The sequence below is a fragment of the Battus philenor genome, unplaced genomic scaffold, assembly GCF_028537555.1.
Source record: "Battus philenor isolate CCGP_79_NKW_IND1 unplaced genomic scaffold, ilBatPhil1.0.hap1 SCAF_17, whole genome shotgun sequence".
NCBI classification, from domain to species: domain Eukaryota; kingdom Metazoa; phylum Arthropoda; class Insecta; order Lepidoptera; family Papilionidae; genus Battus; species Battus philenor.
Genome location: NW_027181679.1, coordinates 8358222 through 8381267, shown reverse-complemented (window position 1 = coordinate 8381267; position 23046 = coordinate 8358222). Strand labels below are relative to the sequence as shown.

At 32.3% G+C, this 23046-nt stretch overlaps 2 protein-coding genes across 2 annotated transcripts; both read left to right on the top strand.

Moving 5' to 3' along the window:
* The first annotated feature begins 513 nt into the window (after positions 1 to 513).
* On the top strand, positions 514 to 17655 carry LOC137919783 (uncharacterized). Its single transcript, XM_068762973.1, has 7 exons — positions 514 to 716; positions 7940 to 8032; positions 12285 to 12656; positions 12744 to 12906; positions 14231 to 14374; positions 15326 to 15530; positions 16257 to 17655. The coding sequence occupies exons 2-7, from the start codon at positions 7963 to 7965 to the stop codon at positions 16488 to 16490; spliced, it is 1188 nt and encodes a 395-aa protein (XP_068619074.1). The 5' UTR covers positions 514 to 716; positions 7940 to 7962; the 3' UTR covers positions 16491 to 17655.
* Positions 17656 to 18260: 605 nt separating this feature from the next.
* LOC137919879 (putative transferase CAF17 homolog, mitochondrial) lies at positions 18261 to 20181 on the top strand. Its single transcript, XM_068763097.1, has 2 exons — positions 18261 to 19402; positions 19844 to 20181. Exon 1 carries the CDS (start codon positions 18352 to 18354, stop codon positions 19363 to 19365), a length of 1014 nt encoding a protein of 337 aa, XP_068619198.1. The 5' UTR covers positions 18261 to 18351; the 3' UTR covers positions 19366 to 19402; positions 19844 to 20181.
* Positions 20182 to 23046: the final 2865 nt, after the last annotated feature.

Genomic DNA, 23046 nt, shown 5'->3' with positions numbered 1-23046 from the left:
CAAAACAAACTACCCTCATCAAAAATAAATTTACCAATGTTTTGTTGACAAACACTGAATAAGACAAAAAATTTAATAAATGTGCTTATATAGCGTGCGAGTATATATATATATATATATATACTCGACCACAAATAATTTAATTCCAGCGATGTCATTTTCTTCACATTTACTACAATTTTTTATGCATTTTTTTTAGATGACGCTTGTCCTTGTTTTAGTAACTGTTCTTATTTCATCGTCTGCGTAAGTGCTATTTACAAAATCTAACACTATTTAGTAAGAGTTAGAGCAAAAAGAATATCTTTGTTAGTTACCAACGAAAACAGCGGTTAACCAGGTCCGTATCATAAATACGCAGCAACGGGATGACATCATGCGGTTACGTCATAAAAATTTAAGCTGAAGACTCCTACCCTTATCTATCCTTGTCCGATATATGCGTTAGTTATCATGCTGTCTCTATCTTATGCTGAATCCTCATGCCGACACCACAGTCAATTTAGAACTAAAAGGTCCAAAGAATGTTTCTGTTCGAATCAGTAAGCCGCGTGGTATGGTGTGAATGTATGTTTTCCGTGCCATCTATGTGACTTATTTTCAAATATCTTATTGTTGTACTTAAAAACCTTTGGAGATATAAGAAAATGTGAACATTTAGTTCATTGTGTTTTTTATTATGACCCTTCCTTCTAATTATAAACGAAATTCTTAAGGTAAGAATAAATTATGTTATGATAAACAATCGGGATGAGTTTAAACATTGATTTGTTATTATTTTTACTCAATTTAAACTAGCTATTCTAAAAATAACAACGGTTAACGCTCAATATATAATAACCTTAGTTATTTAATGTCTTCATTAATAATTTATTTATTTACAACAAGCTTACTATTTATTTATCACGTAACTATTCAATGAGCTATTGCCGAAAACTGCATGAATTCCGAAATCAACTCTATGTTTAGTTGTACATTTGATAAGAACTCTTCAGTATTAGTAATCATTAGTAGTAAATATGTGCAAAAAAATTAGTACTTCATATATTTTAAAGAAACCGTAATTACATCCAAAAAGGTATTTAAATCAATATGCGTATATATGAGACAAAAAGTAATCCTTAAAATGTATTTATCCTGTTCATACTTTTAGGTTTGAAGGATCTGTATTTGATAAATTAATTACATAACGTCTTTTTTATAAAGCCACCAATTATTTTGAGTGTAGACAGAAAAAAATCACCAAATAATTCTTTCTTAATCGAAATTATTTTTGGTACTATTTTGTTAGTAGTAGAATGCGTATTGTCAAAAATTTTTTTGGTACGGTTTTGTGCACGTTCTCACAGTTGAAGCGAAACCAAGTGCCATTCGTTATTATTCATTGTTTTTCATATTATTTTATTTTCGCTTATCGCAATTGTGTACTTCCATTGTGATGCACTAAATAGTCCGGTAATCAACGCTAAGAATATTGTTGTTATTATTTCGTCATTCATTCAACTGATATTAACAAGTTTAAAGAAGAGAAATACCCCTAAAAAAAGAAATACCTTTAGTCACCAATACTTTTTAGATAATTAATTAATTAATAACGACTAATTTAATTGAATGGAATACAGCATGAGTCCCAGTAACTATTTTATATTATTAAATATTACTTTACAGGTATTGCGTTCATAGCAATTTATTTAAAATTTCATATAAGGAATTAAAATTAGATAAACATAGATATATTTGATATGTGTCAAGGAGGTCGATTCTAATCGTTTTTTTTTTGGAAATCTACAGTTCCCCTGTAGATTTCAAAAAAAAAAACGATAAAAAAAACCTACATTCGCTAGTGGACATCTTACTATTCTAAATTAATTTTTATTCAAAAACTTTTTATACATTTTTGTATAACGGCAAACATAATGCCATAAAATTTAACATTGTACATCCAAATAGTTCCTTTCGGAGGAAACAGATAAAAAATAAACAAATACCTACAAAAAAATTTGCAGCTTTAGGCCAATGCTTGTCTGCGACCACATGTAAAGTGTGATGGAGTAGTGATGCAGTCTTCGTTAGTTAAACGCAACTGTAATAAAACTGTGAGGAATTTATCATCGTCATTTGAGCTGTAGGATGTCCACTGTTGGGCATAGGTCTCTCCCTACGTTTTTCTATAGAACTGGTCAAAAGTTACCAACATCCGGTGTCTTTCGAAAACTTTTACAAGCCTGCCTATAGTGCTTGCAGGTGGACGAAAGAACGAACCAGAACTATAGAACCCCAATGGTCATCTGTAAGGAAGTCTTCATCTTATTTTCAGACGGTAACTCGCTGCAAGACATATGCCTCTCCCAAAATTGGCCACGATGACCAAATAAAGCGACATAGAGTGGAGGAGGGTCGCTGGATATAGATATAGATACATTTTACAAACACTTTGTAATTATACTCGACAAATTATCAAACATATGTCGCTAATGCTAGCATAAACACTAGCTACTCCGATAAACTTAGAACTTATAAAAGTTATTGGCTTGTCTCAAACTTAAAAAAATAAAATATTTCACGTGTTTCAAAACGATATGTTTATTTATTGATTCGATGTCCTGATAATGAACAAAGATTCACACACGACTAACAAAAATGTGATGTCATTGCAATGTTTTAAATTTACACAATTTATTTTTGATTATTACATCATTTAATAATGGCTATGGTTTTAGATTAACGACAAAGAAGATACATTTGTCGTAAATTGTTCTATGAAAATCATGTATGGTAAAGATTTGTGTTGTTTTTCCATTTTTCCTCGCAGTTTTCCTATTTTTACCATAACTTTTTCCGTAAGATTCTTACTCGTGCCGAAAAATTATCCAAATTTATCGAGTCTTTCTCCAGTTTTGGTGTTATTAGCTCATTGGCAATTATTTTATGTATATATATCAGTTAAACCGAAAAGTAATGTCGTTTCTATCGACATATTTACAGGAAAATTCGTATACAAGATGGCAAAAAGTTGTTTATAACGAAGGTAAATATGTTGTTGATTAGAAATAAAAATGTGTTAAAAAGGTAGTCGTGTGAATTTAACTTAAGAAAGCGACGTTGCTTTCCGATCTCCCTAATATATATATATATATATATATATATATATATATATATATATATATATATATATATATATATATATATATATATATATATATTAACACATGCATATGTTTGCGTGTGTGTGTGTGTGTACAATAGTTACGAAATGTTATTAAATCAAAGATTAAGATTACATTCTTTATATATTTTGACTCATGTCTTTGTCCCCCGGTCCCCTTCGACGGACATGAAGATTGGCAGGCATATCCAAAGCGGTCCTATTGGAAATCTAAAGCGAACGCCTATATCCAGCAGTGAACGTCCTATGGCTGAATTGATGATGATGATATAAATTAAAATATAAATTGGTAACTATAATATTTATTGATATATAAGGACTTTTAGGGCAAAATCTTACCGCCGAACCGATATTTTTATATAGAATTTTTATGTAACTTTATTTCACATTTATTTTAGTTTGAAAAACATATCAAACCGTTATTGAACCCTTTCGAGCACCGACAAATCGAAATGTTTAATTTATTGAGTGCATATGTACTTTAAGCCGAGGTTCCAAGGGGCGCTTACACCTACACCATAGACATCGTTAACTTCCCTATCAGACGAAAATTTTCTTCATAAGCGTTATTTCACGTAGTTGTTCACGGTTGGTTCGTCGCATCAACATCTAGAAGTACAGTTTTTAATAAAATAAAAATAAACTTGACTAAAATTCACATTCTAAATTTAGCCCACGATAATAGAAGCCAATTATTAAATATCGAGTTACGTCACCCTCTGACAAGATAATGGGATGTTGCATGTAATTACACGCGCAGTCACCGACAAACAAAATAACAATGAACCTATAATCATGGCAACAACATAACACGTACATTTTTGTAAAGGAAACATTACTATAGTTAATGTAAATACATTATTTTCTCTCGGACATAAATAATGCTTATGATTTAACATACAACACGTATTGTTAACGATCTAGATAAATTTTTAAAATTTATCGGAGTTTGCGGACTTCGGATCAGCGGGCCCTGAGTCCGATGTAGCTGTAAAAGCCAAAATGGCTAACAGCGTTCAGCAACAATCGAATATAGCCTGGACGGATCCTGTGGCACTGGCATTAGATTTCCACTGTTGGAATAGTACGTATAAACTGTCGAACACTTTTATTTAATGAATGCCTTGTTCATCTCGACACTTTTATACTATAAAAAGATAAAACGATAAAAATTCTCTTTACTGATAAACTAATCGACTGTATATAACTGATTTTTAAAAAGCATATAATCATGTTTAACCCCTCGAGGGGAGCAACGAATTTTTCGATCCGGACGACGACTATTTTAACCGGGCTAGGTGACAAATATTTTTTTATATAAATATGTGTATAATGTAAATGATCAACAAAAATTATTATATTTCGATACTTTTATTACAGCCTGTAGGCGCCCACTGCAAGCTATTGGCTATTTTTCGATTGTTTATTTATATTTAGATCTTAAAAACATCATTACTTTAAATCTTTAAAAAAATTTCTAAATATTTAAGGTATGTAATGAAGATGTGTAAAGTATGTAGTTTTCCTGATTTTACGAGATTTTAGATTACCTTCTATTACATCTTCATCGCTCGTGCCACTTTTCCACAGTAATTTCATTACAAATAAATATATAAATATGGCTTTCGCCATAAACCATATGAAATTGACTTTACTAGAACCGAGTTCCTTTGTGAAGACCATTTTTGTAGGAATTACACAAAATCACGTTAGTTATTTCTTTTGATGCTTTTACCATTCTTGCCAAGATTATAATTGCTATGTCGAATACAGCTTTATCTGTGTTATAATATATTATTGTTTAAGAGATTTGACTCATTGTATACTACTAATGGCTATGGAAGTTTTTTAAGAAACAATAACGCGATCCTATAGTTTAGGGATAACGAGATCTAACATAAACGACGCGTGTCACCTCATTCAGAATACACACTGGCGACTGAGATTCCCTTTTGTCGGTTATGAGCTAAAACATAATTTATCTGATATCTGATTATTTTAAACTAAAACAGAGTTGTAAGAAACGATTCGTTACTATAAAGAATTAATTAACATTTATCAGCGGGCTGGCGGGCGATGCACTTTATTGCACGATTACCACTGCGTGTGCGGAAGTGGCTATATATTGGTCCTTGTCTTACTTGTAAAGAATATCAACACTTTTTCAAGATAACAATTACCTCTTTTAGAATGACTTTCAAAGAGGAAAAAACGTTTAAGGAACAAAAAAGGTTTAAGGAACGTTTTTTAAAAACCTCAATGCTCCTTGTATAAAAAATATTTTATATATTCCAAACCCAATGTTATTTTAGCTGAAAATTAATACACCAGTGAGTTTGGCTGACAGCCAGGCTAATGCATGAATAATATTTATAATGTTCGTTTTTATGTGTAATAAATGTTTAAAACAAAAATGCTTGTTCTCACTTTACTTCAAATTATGATTTAAAATGACATTCGTGTAACTATAAAAAAACAATCATCATTATATTTCAGCTGTAGGTAGTTTGGTGCTAAACACGAGTCTCCCCATAGAAATCCACTAGGATCGTTTGAAATCGGGCCGCATCCAGCGTCTTTCGATGTCCTTAAGGAGGTAGACATACGACCACAAAACATTACGCAAAAGCTAATTTCTTTCGTTAATTTTTTTTTATTTCAATCATGATTTGTTCTTCATTATGATTTTTATTACCCTGTTTGAAATAATAACAATTATAGGTTATGGTAGCGATGTTTGGGAAGACTTATGCCTTGCAATGGGCATTTACCAGATGACGACTGGTGGTTTGCAAGACAAAAAATTATGTATTATTTTTCCTTTGGTATTTTAAACGTATTGTAGATGTACCTAAAGCAATAATTACTATGGCATAAAGATTAAACAGTATTAACCCCAACCAATATTTAAATATCATTGTTTAGCAAAATAATTTATTACTATTTGTAAGTAATATAACTCTTCTCAGGTTAATTATATAACCTTACGGGCGATGGCGTAAGCAGTACCTTCTTTTCGTATTAAATAAGAATAAATCACGTGTGTATAGTTATTTTTTATATAATTTATTGCTTAAATCCGTTTAACATATTAATTGCTTTTCTGATACATGATTTTAATATCTGTAAGTAAATATACACACAAAAATGTATTTATATTAAATCTATTAGATTTCCTAAAACTAATTGTTGTAACTGAACTTTTTGATCTCTCTCTCATTATTTTTATTAATTTACCTATAATGAATTTAGTTTTGACCCTTTCTAAAAAAAAGATACAAAACACTTAATTATTAAAAAGAAATGTTTTAAAGTTTTAAATACTCGTATTTATTAACGTTTTTCATTTGTTTCTTATATTTTTCAATCGGTAAAAATTGAACTTAGAAATATATTTATTAGCTCTCATGTGTATTACTATTCCCAGATCGCATAATTATTATATACAACTTAATTTGTTACGAAAACATTACACATCGCTAACAAACAGGGACTCGCCCACAGCCAAGGGATATAGACATGTGTCAATTGACATTAGTTAATTAGAAGTCATAAAAATTCTTATCTTCACTTCTAAACGATGGTTTAAATGTTGTTTCTGTACACATATAATTTTGTTAATATATTAAACTTTTAAATTTTCTTTTACAATATTTATAAATTTACCCTTGGATATTGGTCAAATTTATTCATAGTTTTATTACTATCATTATGTTTGTAATATGATTTCAATATTTATTTTTCTTAGCAAAGTTAAGCATAGTCTAGATTTGATTAATAATTTCTTTTAATAACACAACATTTCAGCCATAGGACATCCGTTGCTGAACACAAGCTTCTAACACTAAAACAGTTGGAAGCGGCCTGCATCCATCGGCTTCCGACGAGCTAAATGTCGCATGTCCACCGTGTACTCTATTCCGGAACCTAAAATCCCTAACGGTTAATAGTTCTACACATTATGTAACCTGACACTGGCATTTCAACTTGTGAATCCGCTGGAATATATTAGTTACTTTAGTTCGTCTACGGATTTCCTCATTCCTAATTCGAGCTCATAGATACACCCCGAGCATAGCCCGCTCCATGGCTCGTGGAGTGACTGTAAGCTTAACGATGAAGCCCGTGGTGAGACACCACGTTATAATGCCGTCAGCCCTACCTGATACACTGGTCTATTACCTGATACACTGGTCATAGACCTTAGTCTTTAGGCACTTTCCGGCCGAGCTGCTTTCTACGATTCACCTTTGTCTCAGTTTGACTGTTTGCAACAGATACGTGTACAAGTCAACAGTTTCTAGAATCGAACCTACAACTGATAAAGGGTGGACACGACATGGGTGTTTGACATAATTTATGTTCTTATCTCCGTTCATTTTAAAGCTCGCTTGTTGCGAAATAATACACACTTTATATGTATATTGTTTTATTTATAATCATATGAATTTTAAAGATTTTTTTGGTATATAATTTTTGATATAGTTCCATCGTTACCGTTGTACCGCGTATTCTGACGATTATAAATGATTGTAATGAAATCATATCTTAAAATTATTTCGATTTAGATCTAGACAAAGTTACGGTTACTACCAGAAAACAATACATTCTTTAATGTTCAAGTACTTAAGAAACGCATAATTTTTTTACACTATTAACAATTTCCCTTTTAATAACTTACCCGGAGACATTTGTAACACATTATATATTTTTTAAAAAACAACGAAATGTATAGTTATCCATACATATTGTAGACGTATCACTTTGTTTCAGGACTGAGTGACTTGGCACCAAAGATGACTATATTAATCTTCGACCACTGCGATTTGGAAGAACGTGCCTCTCGACATCTCAACGCGTGGAAAGGTTTAATATATTTACTTTACTTAATTAAACTTATTATTTTTATAAATATATGTACTTAAAAACGTAATATTTTTCACTCGCTTGTCGTTCCAAATTGAAAACCGTACTAAGATATATGTATATACAAATTGTTTTATGTTTTTATTATCAATCCACGCGACCTTGGACATACGTTCTAAATGATCCTTTGAAGGCCATCGCTTAAATTCAAATGTAAGTTGTACGTACATACGTAAATCGCTAAAAAAACCTTACATTGTGCCACTATTTTAACAATAAATTAAATAAACATATAAATAACCTTTTAAATTATATATGAGATTTATTATACATGTTCTGATTCTATAATCTTTTCACATATTATTAATACGGTGTAAAATATTTCAGAGTGTAATGTTAAGGAAGGTTATAGATAAACACATAAAATTTACTAAAAACAGGTACGGACGGGACATATTTGGCTATAAAAATGCAGGGATTATTACTATAACAAGCATTAAGAAAGAGCCCCTTCTACAATTTTTTTTTTTTGGAACATTACACACAGTGAAACAACAAATATAAATTATAAAATAAGTACGGGATTCTCTAAAAGTCCGTGTTTTAGTTTTGACTAGTATAAGAATATCGAATAATGTTTTCAGTATATAAAGAATCATTGGTTATAGGTGTGAAAGTTTTAAAGACACGAAAGCTGCCAATTTATGTATGGTACACCCATTTCGGTAGACCAGCGCTATAGAACTGGGACTTACGTAGGAAGGTCCCGGGTTCGCTTTCCGGAATAAAATCTTATATAATTCACAATTTGCATTAATTATAAAGTATTGCCAATGCTCATAAACAAGTTTCCAAAGGATGAACAGTAGCGTCGTCTGCGTACTATAACACCACACTGCGATCTGCATTGTAGAGGGCGTCTATGGGCTGTAAAGACAATGATGAACGACGACGTCCTATTCAAAAAACAATAAGTAACGTAATGATAATAAAAGAAATTCGGATTACTACATATTACAATTAATTGTTGTTAACTATCTGACCCCGCAGATTTTGTACTGTCAAAACATATTAAAATGTCGCATTCCAATAGAACAATTATTAATGAATGTAGCATATTTCAAAGAGATCACTTTAAGGGTAATGTGGAATAGGTGTAAAAGCTTTTTGATGACAAATCAGCTATACGTTTTTCATCTTAAATCTTTTACTGCTAATATGCATGGATTTATTACCAACGTAAATACGGTAGTTAAGATAGTGTGCGTCATACTTTTCCGAGATAGTTTGCAATTTAAAGTGTGCAACCAAATGAAGGTTGCATACGAAATTAAGAGAAACCGTTGTCCTATAACAATATGTTCAAACGGATATCTTGTGACCTTAGTATTTAAAACTTTTGATTTGTTTATTATACTACATCCTTTATGTATTAACAATTGTCAGAATGGAAACTAGATTAAAATATATATGGTAAAAAAATCCTACGGAAAAAAAAGACATTTGTGTACTTTTTAAATTTAGACTTTTATTTAGTATATCATGACCCGATTCCTATAGATTAATACGTAAAAACATTCAAGATAAGATTAGTATCAACTTTACTATATAAGCACTGTTTAAACCTACTGAGTATTTGCAATCAATATTCGATGACAGAAATAGCACTGCTGATTTTTGCAATTATATATCAAGAGTAATCAATTATACAAATTTTTTAAAATATCTATACAAAACACTTATAAACCTTGATTGTTGTTTGGTTATTAGGTGTGACAATAAATGAAAAAAAAATTTACAGAGTTGAATTAATGGTGTGATTGCTCATTTGCTAATTTATAGCTTTAAACATATTACCTTGTATATTATTTCGTACAAGCATTTCTATGTGAAATATAATAACGTAGGTGAATTTGTAAATATATATTTCTATTATACACCATATCTTTACGCGTTTGCCCATGAACAGTCCGTAAGCGCTTCATATATTAGTCGTGACACAGATGACCTACTGAGATAAGAAACTGCACTAAATATCGGTGTAAAGGTTTCTCCGAAAGTGAATTCTGCTATCCTTGACTGTATAAAATATGTAATGTCATTTTCCACTGAACGACAATTAAAGATATAATCAATATTTTACGTGGTAGTTGAAGATTTATAACATAAATTTCTATTATATACTATTTAAAACTTACTAATATACAAACGTAAATCCTCATTTACACACTCAAAATACTACAATGTCTTAACACGAAGGTCTTTGACAAACGTTTGTTGCCAGTGATAAGTTACGGATCCGAGACGCGGTTACGTTGAACGTTATAAGAGAGCTCAAGGCAATTCAAAAAGCAATAGAGAGAACTATGTTCAAAGTTCCACTGAGAGACTGAATCAGTAATGAGGATATCCGCAGAAGAATCAAGGTCACTCAAGCAGGACACATGGTTTGTGTTATCGAAGGCCGTTGGGGCTGGAAGGTTCCCGAGTGGCGACCAAGAGCTGGTGGGACGTGGGTAGGCCCCCACTAGTTGAACCGACGAAATAGTTAAAGTGACGTGTAGTCGATGGATGCGGGCAGCGCAAGATCTGCCATAGTGGCGATCTTTGCGTGAGGCCTGTCTTGCTGTGGGAAAGAAGAAACCCACTTTTAGGTAGTTATAACCTAGGTATGCATACTTTTAGACAAGATACTACTCTCTTCGGAACCTATGAACCTATCTGCCAGTTGAAGACAGTAGGCAAAGTTCAAAAACTCTCCAATGTAAACACAATCACAGAGTTGAAAAAATCAAATGAAGGTTTGATTTTCGAAAGATCAAACATATAAAACCTTCATTGTAATTATCTATACATTTTACCTTTTTTCTTTAACTACCTTATATATGTAATATAACTTTAACGAAGATTAATTTACCCCAGCGTAATACATAGAAACATATAATTTAAATTGAGCCATCAACAAAATACAAAAGTTGGTGTAACCACAACAATCACGAACAGAAATTTATAAATACGGCTGACTGTACCAGCGGTGTATTACTTATCGAATGAGGTCGGCACAATGTGTACTCGAAAATAGTCCGCGCAGAAACAATAAAACTATAAACGTAATCATTCCTAGTTTTTAAACAACACACTTCTATACAGAGGTTTATGTATTGCAGAGTGAACATGCTTATTACTGGAACAAACTTCCAAGGAAGTAATGGTCCCACGATTTAAATTTTGGTTTGATAAGACAGGGAGGCTAATCGGTGAATGAATTGCCAATGCATTACAAGTAGGCATCAGAATATTTGCTCAAGCCGTCTCCCGCGATGGACCCGGCGCACGTGCGGTGAAGCGATGGAAAGCTATTATGTTTTTTTATTCTGGTTTCTTGATTTATTTTGAAACAAACCTTAACTTAGTGATAAAAAGTAAAAATAAGCAGCTTCTTAATCATTTGATTCGGTAATCCTTCATATTCCTAATAACTATATTATGATGATGTAATTATTTCTGATTTTGTCAGGACGTGCAAACCTAAGTCGAACAGACGGTTTTTATTAGGTCGTAAAACTAACTAAATACGATCTACGGCTAAAATGATGATGGTGATCTTTTTTAAGATTAAGGTAAGGGCACTAGTAGTTGACCATGTACTAGTAGTTGACCGTTTTGTATGAAATTTTAAATAATAAGCGTTGTGTTTATCGTATCTAATTAAAAAATTAATTTATAAGTAGCTGCTCTCATCTATTTACTACTGCGGAAAGCTCAGAACTAAAGCGCATTGTGTGTAGCAGGAGCCGATAGTTGTTTTTGACAGGGTTCAACTATGAGGCACGTTTCTTGATTTCGTGACTGAATATTATATTTTTTCTATGTGAAAATTAAAATTTTAAGTTTTGACATATGTGTGGTCTGATTTACCATAAAAGTAGGTTTTTATTCATATGGTCAACTACTGGTGCTAAATACGGTCAATTACTAATTTTTTTCAGATTTTGATTGGTCAACTACTGAAGCAAAAACTTAATATGAATCAAATAAAAATTTAAGTGTTTACGATTTGTTAAATTGAAAGACTTCTTAGCAAAACTTAAGAATTTCCTTTAAGCACCCACTGATATTCTAAAATTTGAATGTATGTGGTCAATAAAAAAAACATTTTAGCAGCGCTCTTAAGTGGTCAACTACTGGTGCTGTTACCTTAATTCGTTGTATATATTTTTTTAAAACGAATGTTTTTTGTTCTTCTTTACAGCATGGCACTTAATATTGTATTCAGTTGCTGGAATATTTGGTATCCTAAATTATGTATTCCTTCAGAAAACCATGCAATTGGTTGACGACAACTGTGTATTGACTCCAAGGGAACTGGCCTTCCGTACTTTCGAACTGCCGAATAACACGGTAGAAATCGACTACCACAAAATCAACGCTACGTATTACAACTCCAGGGAACCGCCGATAAGTCACAAACCTATCGCAAATGGAATTGAAATTGGAAACAAAATGAACGACTCCGTCCAGGCTGACAATAGAGCAAACGAAATTATTGAAAGTAAAAGACAAGTGGCTGATAATGACAATCGTCCTTATGTTATGGATGAGGAGAATGTTACAGTTTTATCAGGTAAACTTACAATACTATTTTTCAATATTCAGTATTAAACTGACTGACTTCATTAGGAGAAAATATACTAAAATTATTGTTTTTCAGGAAACGAAACCCACCGCTTAGTTTTAGACACGTCTCGAACGCTGTTCGCACGTGACACGACCTGCCAGTTCGTAGAATACACCTCAATTATGTCGACGGTGTTTGCCATTGTTTGGATAACATTTTTCACTATGTGCCCTGGAGGCGGGCACTCGAGATCCGGGTATGAAAAATATATTTTCGCTCTTTTTCGGACTAAAACAGTTCCAAAGCAAATATCTAATAATAAAGTAAGTCTTCGATAGTAAAATGGCAATAATTTTATATTTCGTTAACATCCGAAATTACAATAAAACTCACCGACTGCCGGTTAACAAAACACGTGAGTGAATTTCATTTGAATTTACATTTTGGCCAGTCCAAAGTGTAAATTCAAATGTATTGCACTGCACTTGCAGCGTTAGACAGTGCTGAAAGTTTCGGGAAAAGAATTGCACCTAACTCATCACTATGTATATGTTTTCTGGTAACAGTGAACTGACAAGTCACCATAAGAATAATAGATTTCAAAAAAAGTTTTCAAAATATAAGATTAATTCATGAACGGTGCTGAAATCTTTGTTCAATATTTTGGTACGGCATTTGTTAATGTCATATTTTGTTAAGATAAATAACTATCACGTAATAAGAATGAAGCTGTTGATATTATAGAAGCATAAATAATATACACATAGCATCATTATCCACTATACATCTATACATTAAATAAATAGCTAACCGCTGGTGACATCTGAATTTCGCCTTCAAAAATTTAATGAATTTTTCATGGGTCCCAGTGAACATATATACTAAAGTCTCACAAGATATCTTAACCCTTCCTTTTATTAGTTTTATATCTGATATTAAAATTATGTTATTAAATAAATCTTATCAAGTAGCATTCAAGGGCTAATGATCGATATGCATGGAACTTGGTTTAATGATTCCTTTACACGGTGATATTATAAAGTTACAACTGAAAATTGTTAAATATCATTTAAAAAGAGTAACTGTTAAGTTTCTGGTCGGATCTTTTCAGCAGGTCAGAAATCTGAGCTTGCTACTTATAATGTTAAAATAATCGATTATTGAAAAGTGCATGCCTGTTTAAAGGGATCCGAAAAGTCGCTTACGGTAAGTCTTATAAGATTCAAAACACTACATAGCTCTGTAGCTTTGCTAGGAGTACCAAGGTTACAGATGTGGTACTGTGGTAGGGGGCGGAACACATTGCTCGTGCAATCAATGGCTGTTGGGTCCGAAAGGTTCTCTAGTTGCCACTACGAGTCGGTAGACGCGGGATTGGTGGACCGACCAATGGGTTAATGTCGTGAGAAATCGCTAGATGCGGCGCAAGACCGCTCATAGTGGAGATCTTTGAGGGAGACCTATGCCTTGCAGGGGGCGTCCATCAGCAGAAAAGAAGTATCAGATAGACAGACTAAATCTTGTAGTTTATCACAAACATAATTTTATTTCTCGGTAACATTACCTTCATTTGTTCCCAGTTTACAACGGCCTTGGCGCATCGTCGCTCCTGCACTTGTCTTCTCATTGATATTAGTGGGAATAACAGGACATAGCTTCGTTAAAACCAACGGTGGCATCCAAGACTTTTGTGCAGCTTTCTACAACGTCACAAATACTACAACGTAATAACAGCATAGCTTATATTATTTTTCTTAGATTTACAAGATTATTACTTATGAATTAGAATATTTTTTTTTTAAATTATTCAGTTTAATTTAAATTCATTTACTTCATTTTATATTACCATCAGCAATTATTAACAAGTTTAAAGATACCTAGGAAGAACGAACATAAAAACAGAAGACATTTAAGCATTTATTTACACCTCAGTTCTACTCATCGATCATAACTAGCGACCAAAACGTCAGGAATTTAAAATAAAACCACAAATTGTAAATAAATATTTAATTTTTTATATAATGTTTAATTACCAATGATCACGAAAGCTATGTGGGCTGTGTCCCTACGGATTGGCAGTTTGAAATGGCACGGAGTTGACCACATGGCGCGCAAGGCTGATAGCCGCTGAGTCTTTAAGTTTTTATAGTGAAGGCAACGGACCGTAGGACGTCCAAAGTGGACAGTACATGTAGGTTCATGTCCAGCAGTGGACGTGTTAACGCCTATAACGATGAAGACGATAATCTCTCATCTATGAATGCTCGATTATCAGGTCAGGCTTGTACTTTAGTACTATAAAAAAACTTTATTAATAATTGAAATAAACCGTTCTGTACTATAATATACTAATTCATATATAGAAAAGTTTTAATGGCGACTACGTGTCGTTAGACGCTGCGTGGAAATGCCACCCACCTGGTGAGCCGGCGACGTAGCCAAAGTCGCGGGAAGTTGATGGATGTGAGTAAGGCAAGACTTCTCAAAGTAGCGGTATATGGAGGCCTATATGCCTTGCAGTGGACGTCTAAAAGCTGACATGACGGTGATGATGATAAAAGATATATCATTTATATTTAATTTTGTGCCTTCTTTATGATTTATTTCATGTAAAGCATGTTAATAGCTTTGTTAAAATTAATTGCTTTATTTATTAATTTACGGCTTTGTTACAGTTGTTCTGGTGCGAACGCGTATCTGGAGCACGGTGTATCTGCGCTGTGGGGGTTCGGAGGCAGAGTTGCTGCGGCTCGGGCCGCGAGCGCCGGCCTGTGGGCGAGCTGGGCGTGCGGCGCCACGCTGCTACTGGCGCGCTGCCTCACCGCGCAGGACTTCGTCGTTCGACGCACCAAAGTGTGCATCGCACGAGACCCTCAAATGGTACATACATAAACACATCATTATCAAATCAGTCAATACGCCCGCTGTAAAACATTAGCCTCGCTAGAGATCGTCACGATGACCGGTTTTGCACTACCCTCATCTAAAGGCTTCCCGCGTCTTTAACGTCGCCGTAGGTCCACCAGCCACTGCTGCTGCCACTACAGACGAGCAACTCTTAGAGCTACGTTGGTGACCTACATTCTGCTGCGGATCTCCTAATGAGGAGTTTAGCTGCCAGGCCGAATCAGAAATGTCTGATTGCTCTTTGAGTGTCCCTGTGTCTGCCTCTATGTTCATCCTTTTTACATATCGTCGCTGTCGAAACAATATGTATTATGTTATTTTTTCATATATTTGGAAATTGGGAAATTTTCACTGTCATCACCAATTTGAAAACCAAATGTTTCACATAAATTTTTTTTGTGATTAATCATAGTCTTCTAATGTGGTAACAATATCATTTTTTCAAATTGCACAGCAGAATTTATTCATTCAATATCTCAGTTTTAGTTTTCTCAAACTTTTTGCACGTGTCCTCGATGATATGTCGGTAAAAGGCTAGATGTTCATATCTCTTAGAAGAGACTAAATCACTAGCTAACTGTTATTTAACATATACCATTATTTTATTAAAATAAGAAACCGTTAAATTAATTAATATTTGTTAAGAATAATAGTGTAAATATTTATAAATGGGGTCAGTGATATTATATGTATTTACAGATAGTTACTCCTTACTTAAAGAAGACGGGGAAGCGGCGAAAATCTTCCCCACACTCCCCGATTGTTCGAGACAACGTATCGATCAGATCGGAACCGACGGCCACGACGGAATTAGTGACAGCATCAATTGAACCAGGCCAAGAGACTGCACTCAACACCCCGGAGATTACACCTGTCAAGAAAGCTCTGAAAGAAGTGATAGAGATGACAAACGCGCCACAACTGACGAAATAAAAATGAAAATATTTAATCCATAAAAAATTTTCAATTTAGTTTTCGTTAAGAATTCGTTAAGAATTAATAAGAATATTTGTCTCTAATAATTTTAATCTTGTGTATATTTTTAACAGCTGCTCCAAAAAAAACTTTAAATTGCTTCATCTATCCCTATTAGTGTTATAAATCTTTTTATGACATAATTTTGATATGCAGAAAAATTTAAATATATTAATATATTTAACTTTTACAGAAGTCGTGTATATATTATGACGAATAAACAACATTGAAACGATTTGCTACAATAATTTGCTCAAGATTAATAAAAAGTATTCATTTTTAAAATAAGAACAGAAAGTCTTAAAACCTCTCTAGTGATATATTTAAGCAGACGGCTAAAACGATGTTTTTAAACAAAATTTTTTACGCTTACAATTTGAAAATATAAATAAATGTATAGTTCAAGGCCAAATTGTATGTATTTATAAACTTAATATTTGCTATATTTCCATGCTTACTTGGATCAATTTTTTTCTACTTAAGTATTTCTGTTAATAATTCTAATTACATTATATTTTAATGTCGTTAAATAAGAATAATGTAACATATTTTTTTTGTAATAAATTAATATTTTAAAATAGATAACATAGAACAGTTAGTAATTGTTCCATACTATTTGTTTATATAACTGAAAAGTTTCTTTGTGTATTGGCATGGAAAATTTTATAATTTCCTTTTAATGTGGGCTTTACATACACACATATATAAAACTAAACACACACACACACACATATATATATGCGTGTGTGTGTGGGTGTCAGTGAAATTTTTGCATGGAAATTCTTTTTACAAGAGCCCAGTGTTAGTACGAATAGTCTATTTAAAAATATTATAGTACATAATTGCTTAGAAATACGAAGTATATATATTGGAAGTTGATGATTCTGGTTGATAACCATAATTTTATGCATGTGTCTTGTATAGGACTTATGCAATATATATATATATATATATATATATATATATATTTATGATGTGTTGTTATAAAGACTTTATAAATGATGGTGATCTTATGCAAAAATTACCAGGCCATTCAAATAATATAACTATTATATATATCAGCTAAAGATATCACATTTAAATATTTCAATTTTCTTTTCAAAAATGTTTACTAATTTTTCAATGAGTCGATTAAATTTTTGTATTTGATTTGTTATTAAATTATTACATGACATCTTGATTATATTGATGACGTTTCCTTTAATACCTCGTCCCTTTACTATTTCTAACTTGATATTTTTTATTTATATTTCTTGATGATTTAAACAAAAGTTGTCTATTGATAATTATGTTTTCAGAATTATCTAATATTCAGAAATTTCTATACGTAAAGTAGAAGTTTCGTGTCTTTTTTTATTATAGAAAACTTAGTAAGGTTTCGAAAACCAATAAATTTTCGGGAGCTCTGCTTTGGAAGTGTAAACTATTAATTTTTGTCACGCCAATGTAGACCTTCTTTTGAGCGTCCCATGCATCACTAAAAGTTCACCTGGTATACTTCAGACACCACTGCTCTCATAGAAATAAAAGTACAAAATATACTACCAATAAATTCTAAATTTTTATTATATAAAAAGCTCAATGGTAATATAGCCTCTAAATAAAGAATTTAAATTTTATGTATGGTATTTAAATTCGTGATTTGTGTGATCTGGCAAAAGGTCAATATCTATTGTTGCAACCACTATTTTCATTTGACATTGACATTTGACAGAAACAAAGAACGGTATTAATAACAAATTTATAGTGGTCGGATCAAGTCAAACGTAATCGAAAGATTATGAATTAGAGAAATTTAAAAATATTATAGATTTATATAATGAAATTACAACAGGTAAAAACTCTATTATGCCAGAAAAATATTATAACCCAGATTCAACGCTATACACACCAAGAGCAAATAGCGAAATCGGTCTTATATCCTCTAAAAAATCGAAAGTTATTAAATATAAAAGGCAGTGATGCTTCAACGTTTCTACAAGGGTTGATTACAAACGACATGCGTCATTTTGAGGAAGGCGCCAAGTCTATGTATGCTATGTTCCTTAACAATAAAGGTCGAGTTCTATACGATACTTTAATACATAAGTGGCAAGAGGATGATTCTTTTCTTATTGAATGCGATTCTTCAACAATTATTCCTATACAGAAACATTTAAAAATGTTTAAATTGAAAAGGCAGTTAGAAATTAAAGATGTTAATAATGAATTTATGCTGTGGGTGCTAATATCACCAAAGATACCTGATACTGTAGTAAATAATGTGCATATATACAAAGATCCTCGTCTTGTTGATTTAGGTTTTAGGATTATTTCACCTGTCCCACATAAAGAAGCTCAACTAATAGATATTTTAGGTGAAAATGTTACAATGGAAAATAATGAAAATGGCTATAAATATTTAAGATACCAGTTAGGTGTTAGTGAAGGGGCAGAAGATCTGCCCCCGGCATCCAGCTTTCCCTTAGAAGCTAACTGTGATTATCTTCACGGTGTTAGTTTTCATAAAGGTTGTTATATTGGCCAGGAAGTGACAGCACGAGTCCATCACACTGGTGTTGTTAGAAAAAGATTGATGCCTTTAAAGTTTTCAGAAGATATAAAAGAATCCTTGAAAAGAGATATTGTTATAACAGCCATAGACAACCCTAAATCAAATTTAGGAAAGCTAAAAGGAATAGAACAGGATTATGGATTAGGTTTATTGAGAATTAAAGAGACTCTTGAAGCCAAAAAGTTGAAAATTGGTGATTATGAGGCTGAAGCAGTGAAACCATCTTGGTGGCCTGTTGAAGCCCCTAAAGAAATAGCTGCTAAAAAAGAACAAAACTAAAAATTTGATACACTTCTCTATCTAAAAATATATATATGTATGTATAATTTTCTTATATCTTCCATTTATATCCATTATGTTGTTTGATTAAAATAATTACTCATGAACATTAGCTGTTTTTGGCATAGCATGTGAAAAAGAATTACTATGATTAAAGCGACAAATACTGTAACAGAACAGGTTAACTATGCAGGATGATCAAACGGAAATATGTTACATTAATTTATTATTTATGTTGGAAGATGTCAGGCCAAAAACTTGGCAGTACCAAGTTTGCAGGGGCAGACAGTAAGCAATAATTAATTTTAATTCACAGCAATTTGAATTTGAAAAATGATTTTGGTTGGTATCTTATTATTACATTACCTATTATTTCATAGGTTTACTATGTACTATGCATTAATTGACTGTAAACAAGTCTTTTTTTTAAGCTTTTACACCAGTAACCAATACGTGATGTTAAACTGTTTTGTTACAGAAAATGGAGGACCCAAAATCTAATGCAGATTGTAAAGAAGTAGTTGACTATGAATTTTTATGTGTATCATGTAATCTAAGTGAAAAAACAGACTACAAAGGAACAAAGCCTCCTTTCTCTCGTAATATTGTCCTGAAATACCCGAGTTATGTTATGAAAGATCCATTTAGCCCACCAGGAAAAGGAGAAATCCTTATGATAGGAGGAGATTGTGCAATATGTGATAAATCAGTTTGCATAAGCAAAGAATGTAGTATATTTTATAAAAAGTTATTCTGTTTAAACTGTGCAAGTAAATCATTAGAAAAGTTTCCTGTAGAAATTCAAACTAAAATAAACCAGAATAAGAAATAAAACAAACTTTTTTTTATCATAAAACTAAAATTTCAACAAAAATCTATTGTTATTTATATACATGTATATATAATATTTATATACTTTCACTCCACAGGCCTGAGCTTAGGTCTTCGCACTTTTGGACCTTAGTGTCAATTTTTCTTTAATTTTTAAACATTGAATATGAAGAAAATAAACCGATGGGGTTTATTTTCTTCATTATATAGTTTTTTGCCTACTTCTTTTGATGTAATTTGCATTTATTCCTTTAGTAAAAATGAAAAAAACCTAACGATACGAACTTTAACATTTAGGAAATTATTGTTTTTAAACCATAAATGCAATTGGTATTTTATTTATACAGTTTCAAATTTTACCGAAACAGTAGAATTCATTTACATTTCAGTAAAAAACAGTATTGCAAATTAATACGAAATGAATTAATTGTTCTTAAACACAAAACTGGTTATATCAAATCAAAAGGCGCAGCTGCTTCAAATCATTAAACAACATGGCGGCTCGCTGTGCTGCCAAATGTCAAATGGGCGTGCCAAAACTGGCTACGAGCAAAACTTCAAATTACTAACGAATGAATAAACGCTGACTAACGGGCAAATTTAATTGCCGAGTCACAGTACGCGTACTTTCTCGAACTTCTGTCACTGGGGTTCTCGGTGTTTTGTTTTAAATAAATCGATATAATGTTACACACACATATATATATATGTGTATGTATGTATATAATATGTTACTAATCTTGGTGTGCCTTTTGGTAGAGGTCTGCATTAACGACCGCTTCACAAGGTTTAAACTGTCACTTGAATATTATTTGTCCATCTGTTCTGCTGCCTCCCTAGACTTCTATGAACGTCTCTTGTACACCACAAGAGATGGTCGTAGTGGTTTAGGTCTAGTTCAGTCACTACGGAGGAAGTGGCCTCTCTCCATTTTCCCTGGGTAACGCATCATATGGCCCGATCACCTCAATATCTACTTGTCTAACTGCTTAGGATATTATCATCATTTAATATTTCAAAGCAAGCTGCATCTCCTCGATAACCACTGCGGTGTGAATAATCAGTCCAATCAAATGGATATTATTAAGGCTGCCATACCAGTAATTTATTGAATGGTGAATGGTGAATAAAAAAAAACATATTTATAAAATACCGTTTACTTTGGCTTCTCATCCGATTTACAGTATTTATCAATTTTCACAAATCAATTTCAATAACACAGTTATATCCAACTGAAACTCAAGTTTCAGCAATATAAATGTAATTATTATAAATCGTAAATTGAAATGGTTTAAGTTTACAAGCGAACTGACGCAGGCCCCCCGATTGTGATAGTGTCAGATGGCTTGGTCACATTGTGGTGCGCGGCGACGATAAACATAAGATAAAACCTTAAAATTAATAAAAGGATAATTACAGCGTAGCTAAATTTAAAGTATATATATTAATAAGCTCTAAAATCAGGACAAATTAAATACACATTCTCTCGTTTGCCAGTCGATCCATACAGCTCGATAGCACCACATTAAATACAAACCCCCGCGATTGATCAACCACCGTCTACAGCCGTAAATACTACAACACATCGCACCGCATCCTCCGTAATAATAACTATTCATATTAGTACAAATTATTATGAAAAACATTATTGCTCTGTGAATTCTATAACATATCTATGGACCTCTACCGAAGTGTACAAATTTATGATTCGAGAAATATTCACATCAACCTTCATTAGATACAAGTTATCTACCGCTATGAGTAGTTGTGATGGTGAAACGCCAAGTGAAACAAATGCAATTACGTGTGTATAATTACTTTATATATGTACATCTAAAAGTAGTGTGATTGAGTACGTACATACGTCGTGATGAATATACTGAAGAAGATGTTAATTAGGCAGTGTATAATGCTTACGTACAAACTATTTTGCAAAATAATCATTTCAATCATGTTATATTGCTTAGTAAATAGAGAAAAATCTCGTTTTTAATTCCACCTTATTTCCATTACGAAAATGTTTAAGATTTATTTCTCTATAGATTACTTTATGGTTGTAATTTTGATTACACATGACTACAGATTAAATATAGAACAAGACGATTTCATACATTTAAATAGTAACACCAACAACATCTAAAAATTACGAAAACCGTTATGAAAAAAGTTATTTTATTCATAATGAGATTTTTTTTCTATACAATAATATTATATACTGGCCTAGCAGACAAGAGGCCCTAAAACACGGTTGATTATTCGGTTTTGTGATGATCAGAAAACGCAAAATAATGTTTGGAATGAAGTTAAAATTGTCAAGTTATGTTTGTTAACTGTTTAAACAAAATAGATTATGTTTACTCATTTATCCTAAGATAATGTTATTTAAAAATACAACAGAGATATCTATAATAATTATAAACCCTGCCATGTCACGTCAGCCGTGTACTAGGGCTTTAAAATTTCGAAAAGGAAATAATGACGTTGGACGGGTGATTCATTAAAGTAGGTACAAAATTGTGATACAGTTATGGCGAATACTGGGATCGTTGAGGGTTCTTTCATTACTTAAGATACACATCACATATCTTACACTAAAGAAACTTTCACAGCCGAAAAGTAATAACAATTTTGAATACATCTCAATGTCGGTGAAATTCCCGACATATTCACGAAAAAAATAAGATATCTGGCATCAGCTACAAACGCCAACGAACACAATACACTCGCTTTGTAATTAAAGAAATACATCGAAAATACCCACGAGACTCCTGAATGCATTATACGAATACGTGTTATACTCTATAAACACAAATTTTTTCACAAGAACCTTAAACAAATAGTAAAAAAATC

Excerpts from the sequence above, each read along its gene's own strand:
- LOC137919783 (XM_068762973.1), top strand. The coding sequence starts at position 7,963 with ATGACTATATTAATCTTCGACCACTGCGATTTGGAAGAACGTGCCTCT. Across the intron at positions 12,907-14,230 it reads GGCGGGCACTCGAGATCCGG|TTTACAACGGCCTTGGCGCA; the intron begins GTATGAAAAATA and ends ATTTGTTCCCAG. Across the intron at positions 15,531-16,256 it reads TCGCACGAGACCCTCAAATG|ATAGTTACTCCTTACTTAAA; the intron begins GTACATACATAA and ends ATGTATTTACAG.
- LOC137919879 (XM_068763097.1), top strand. The coding sequence starts at position 18,352 with ATGAAATTACAACAGGTAAAAACTCTATTATGCCAGAAAAATATTATA.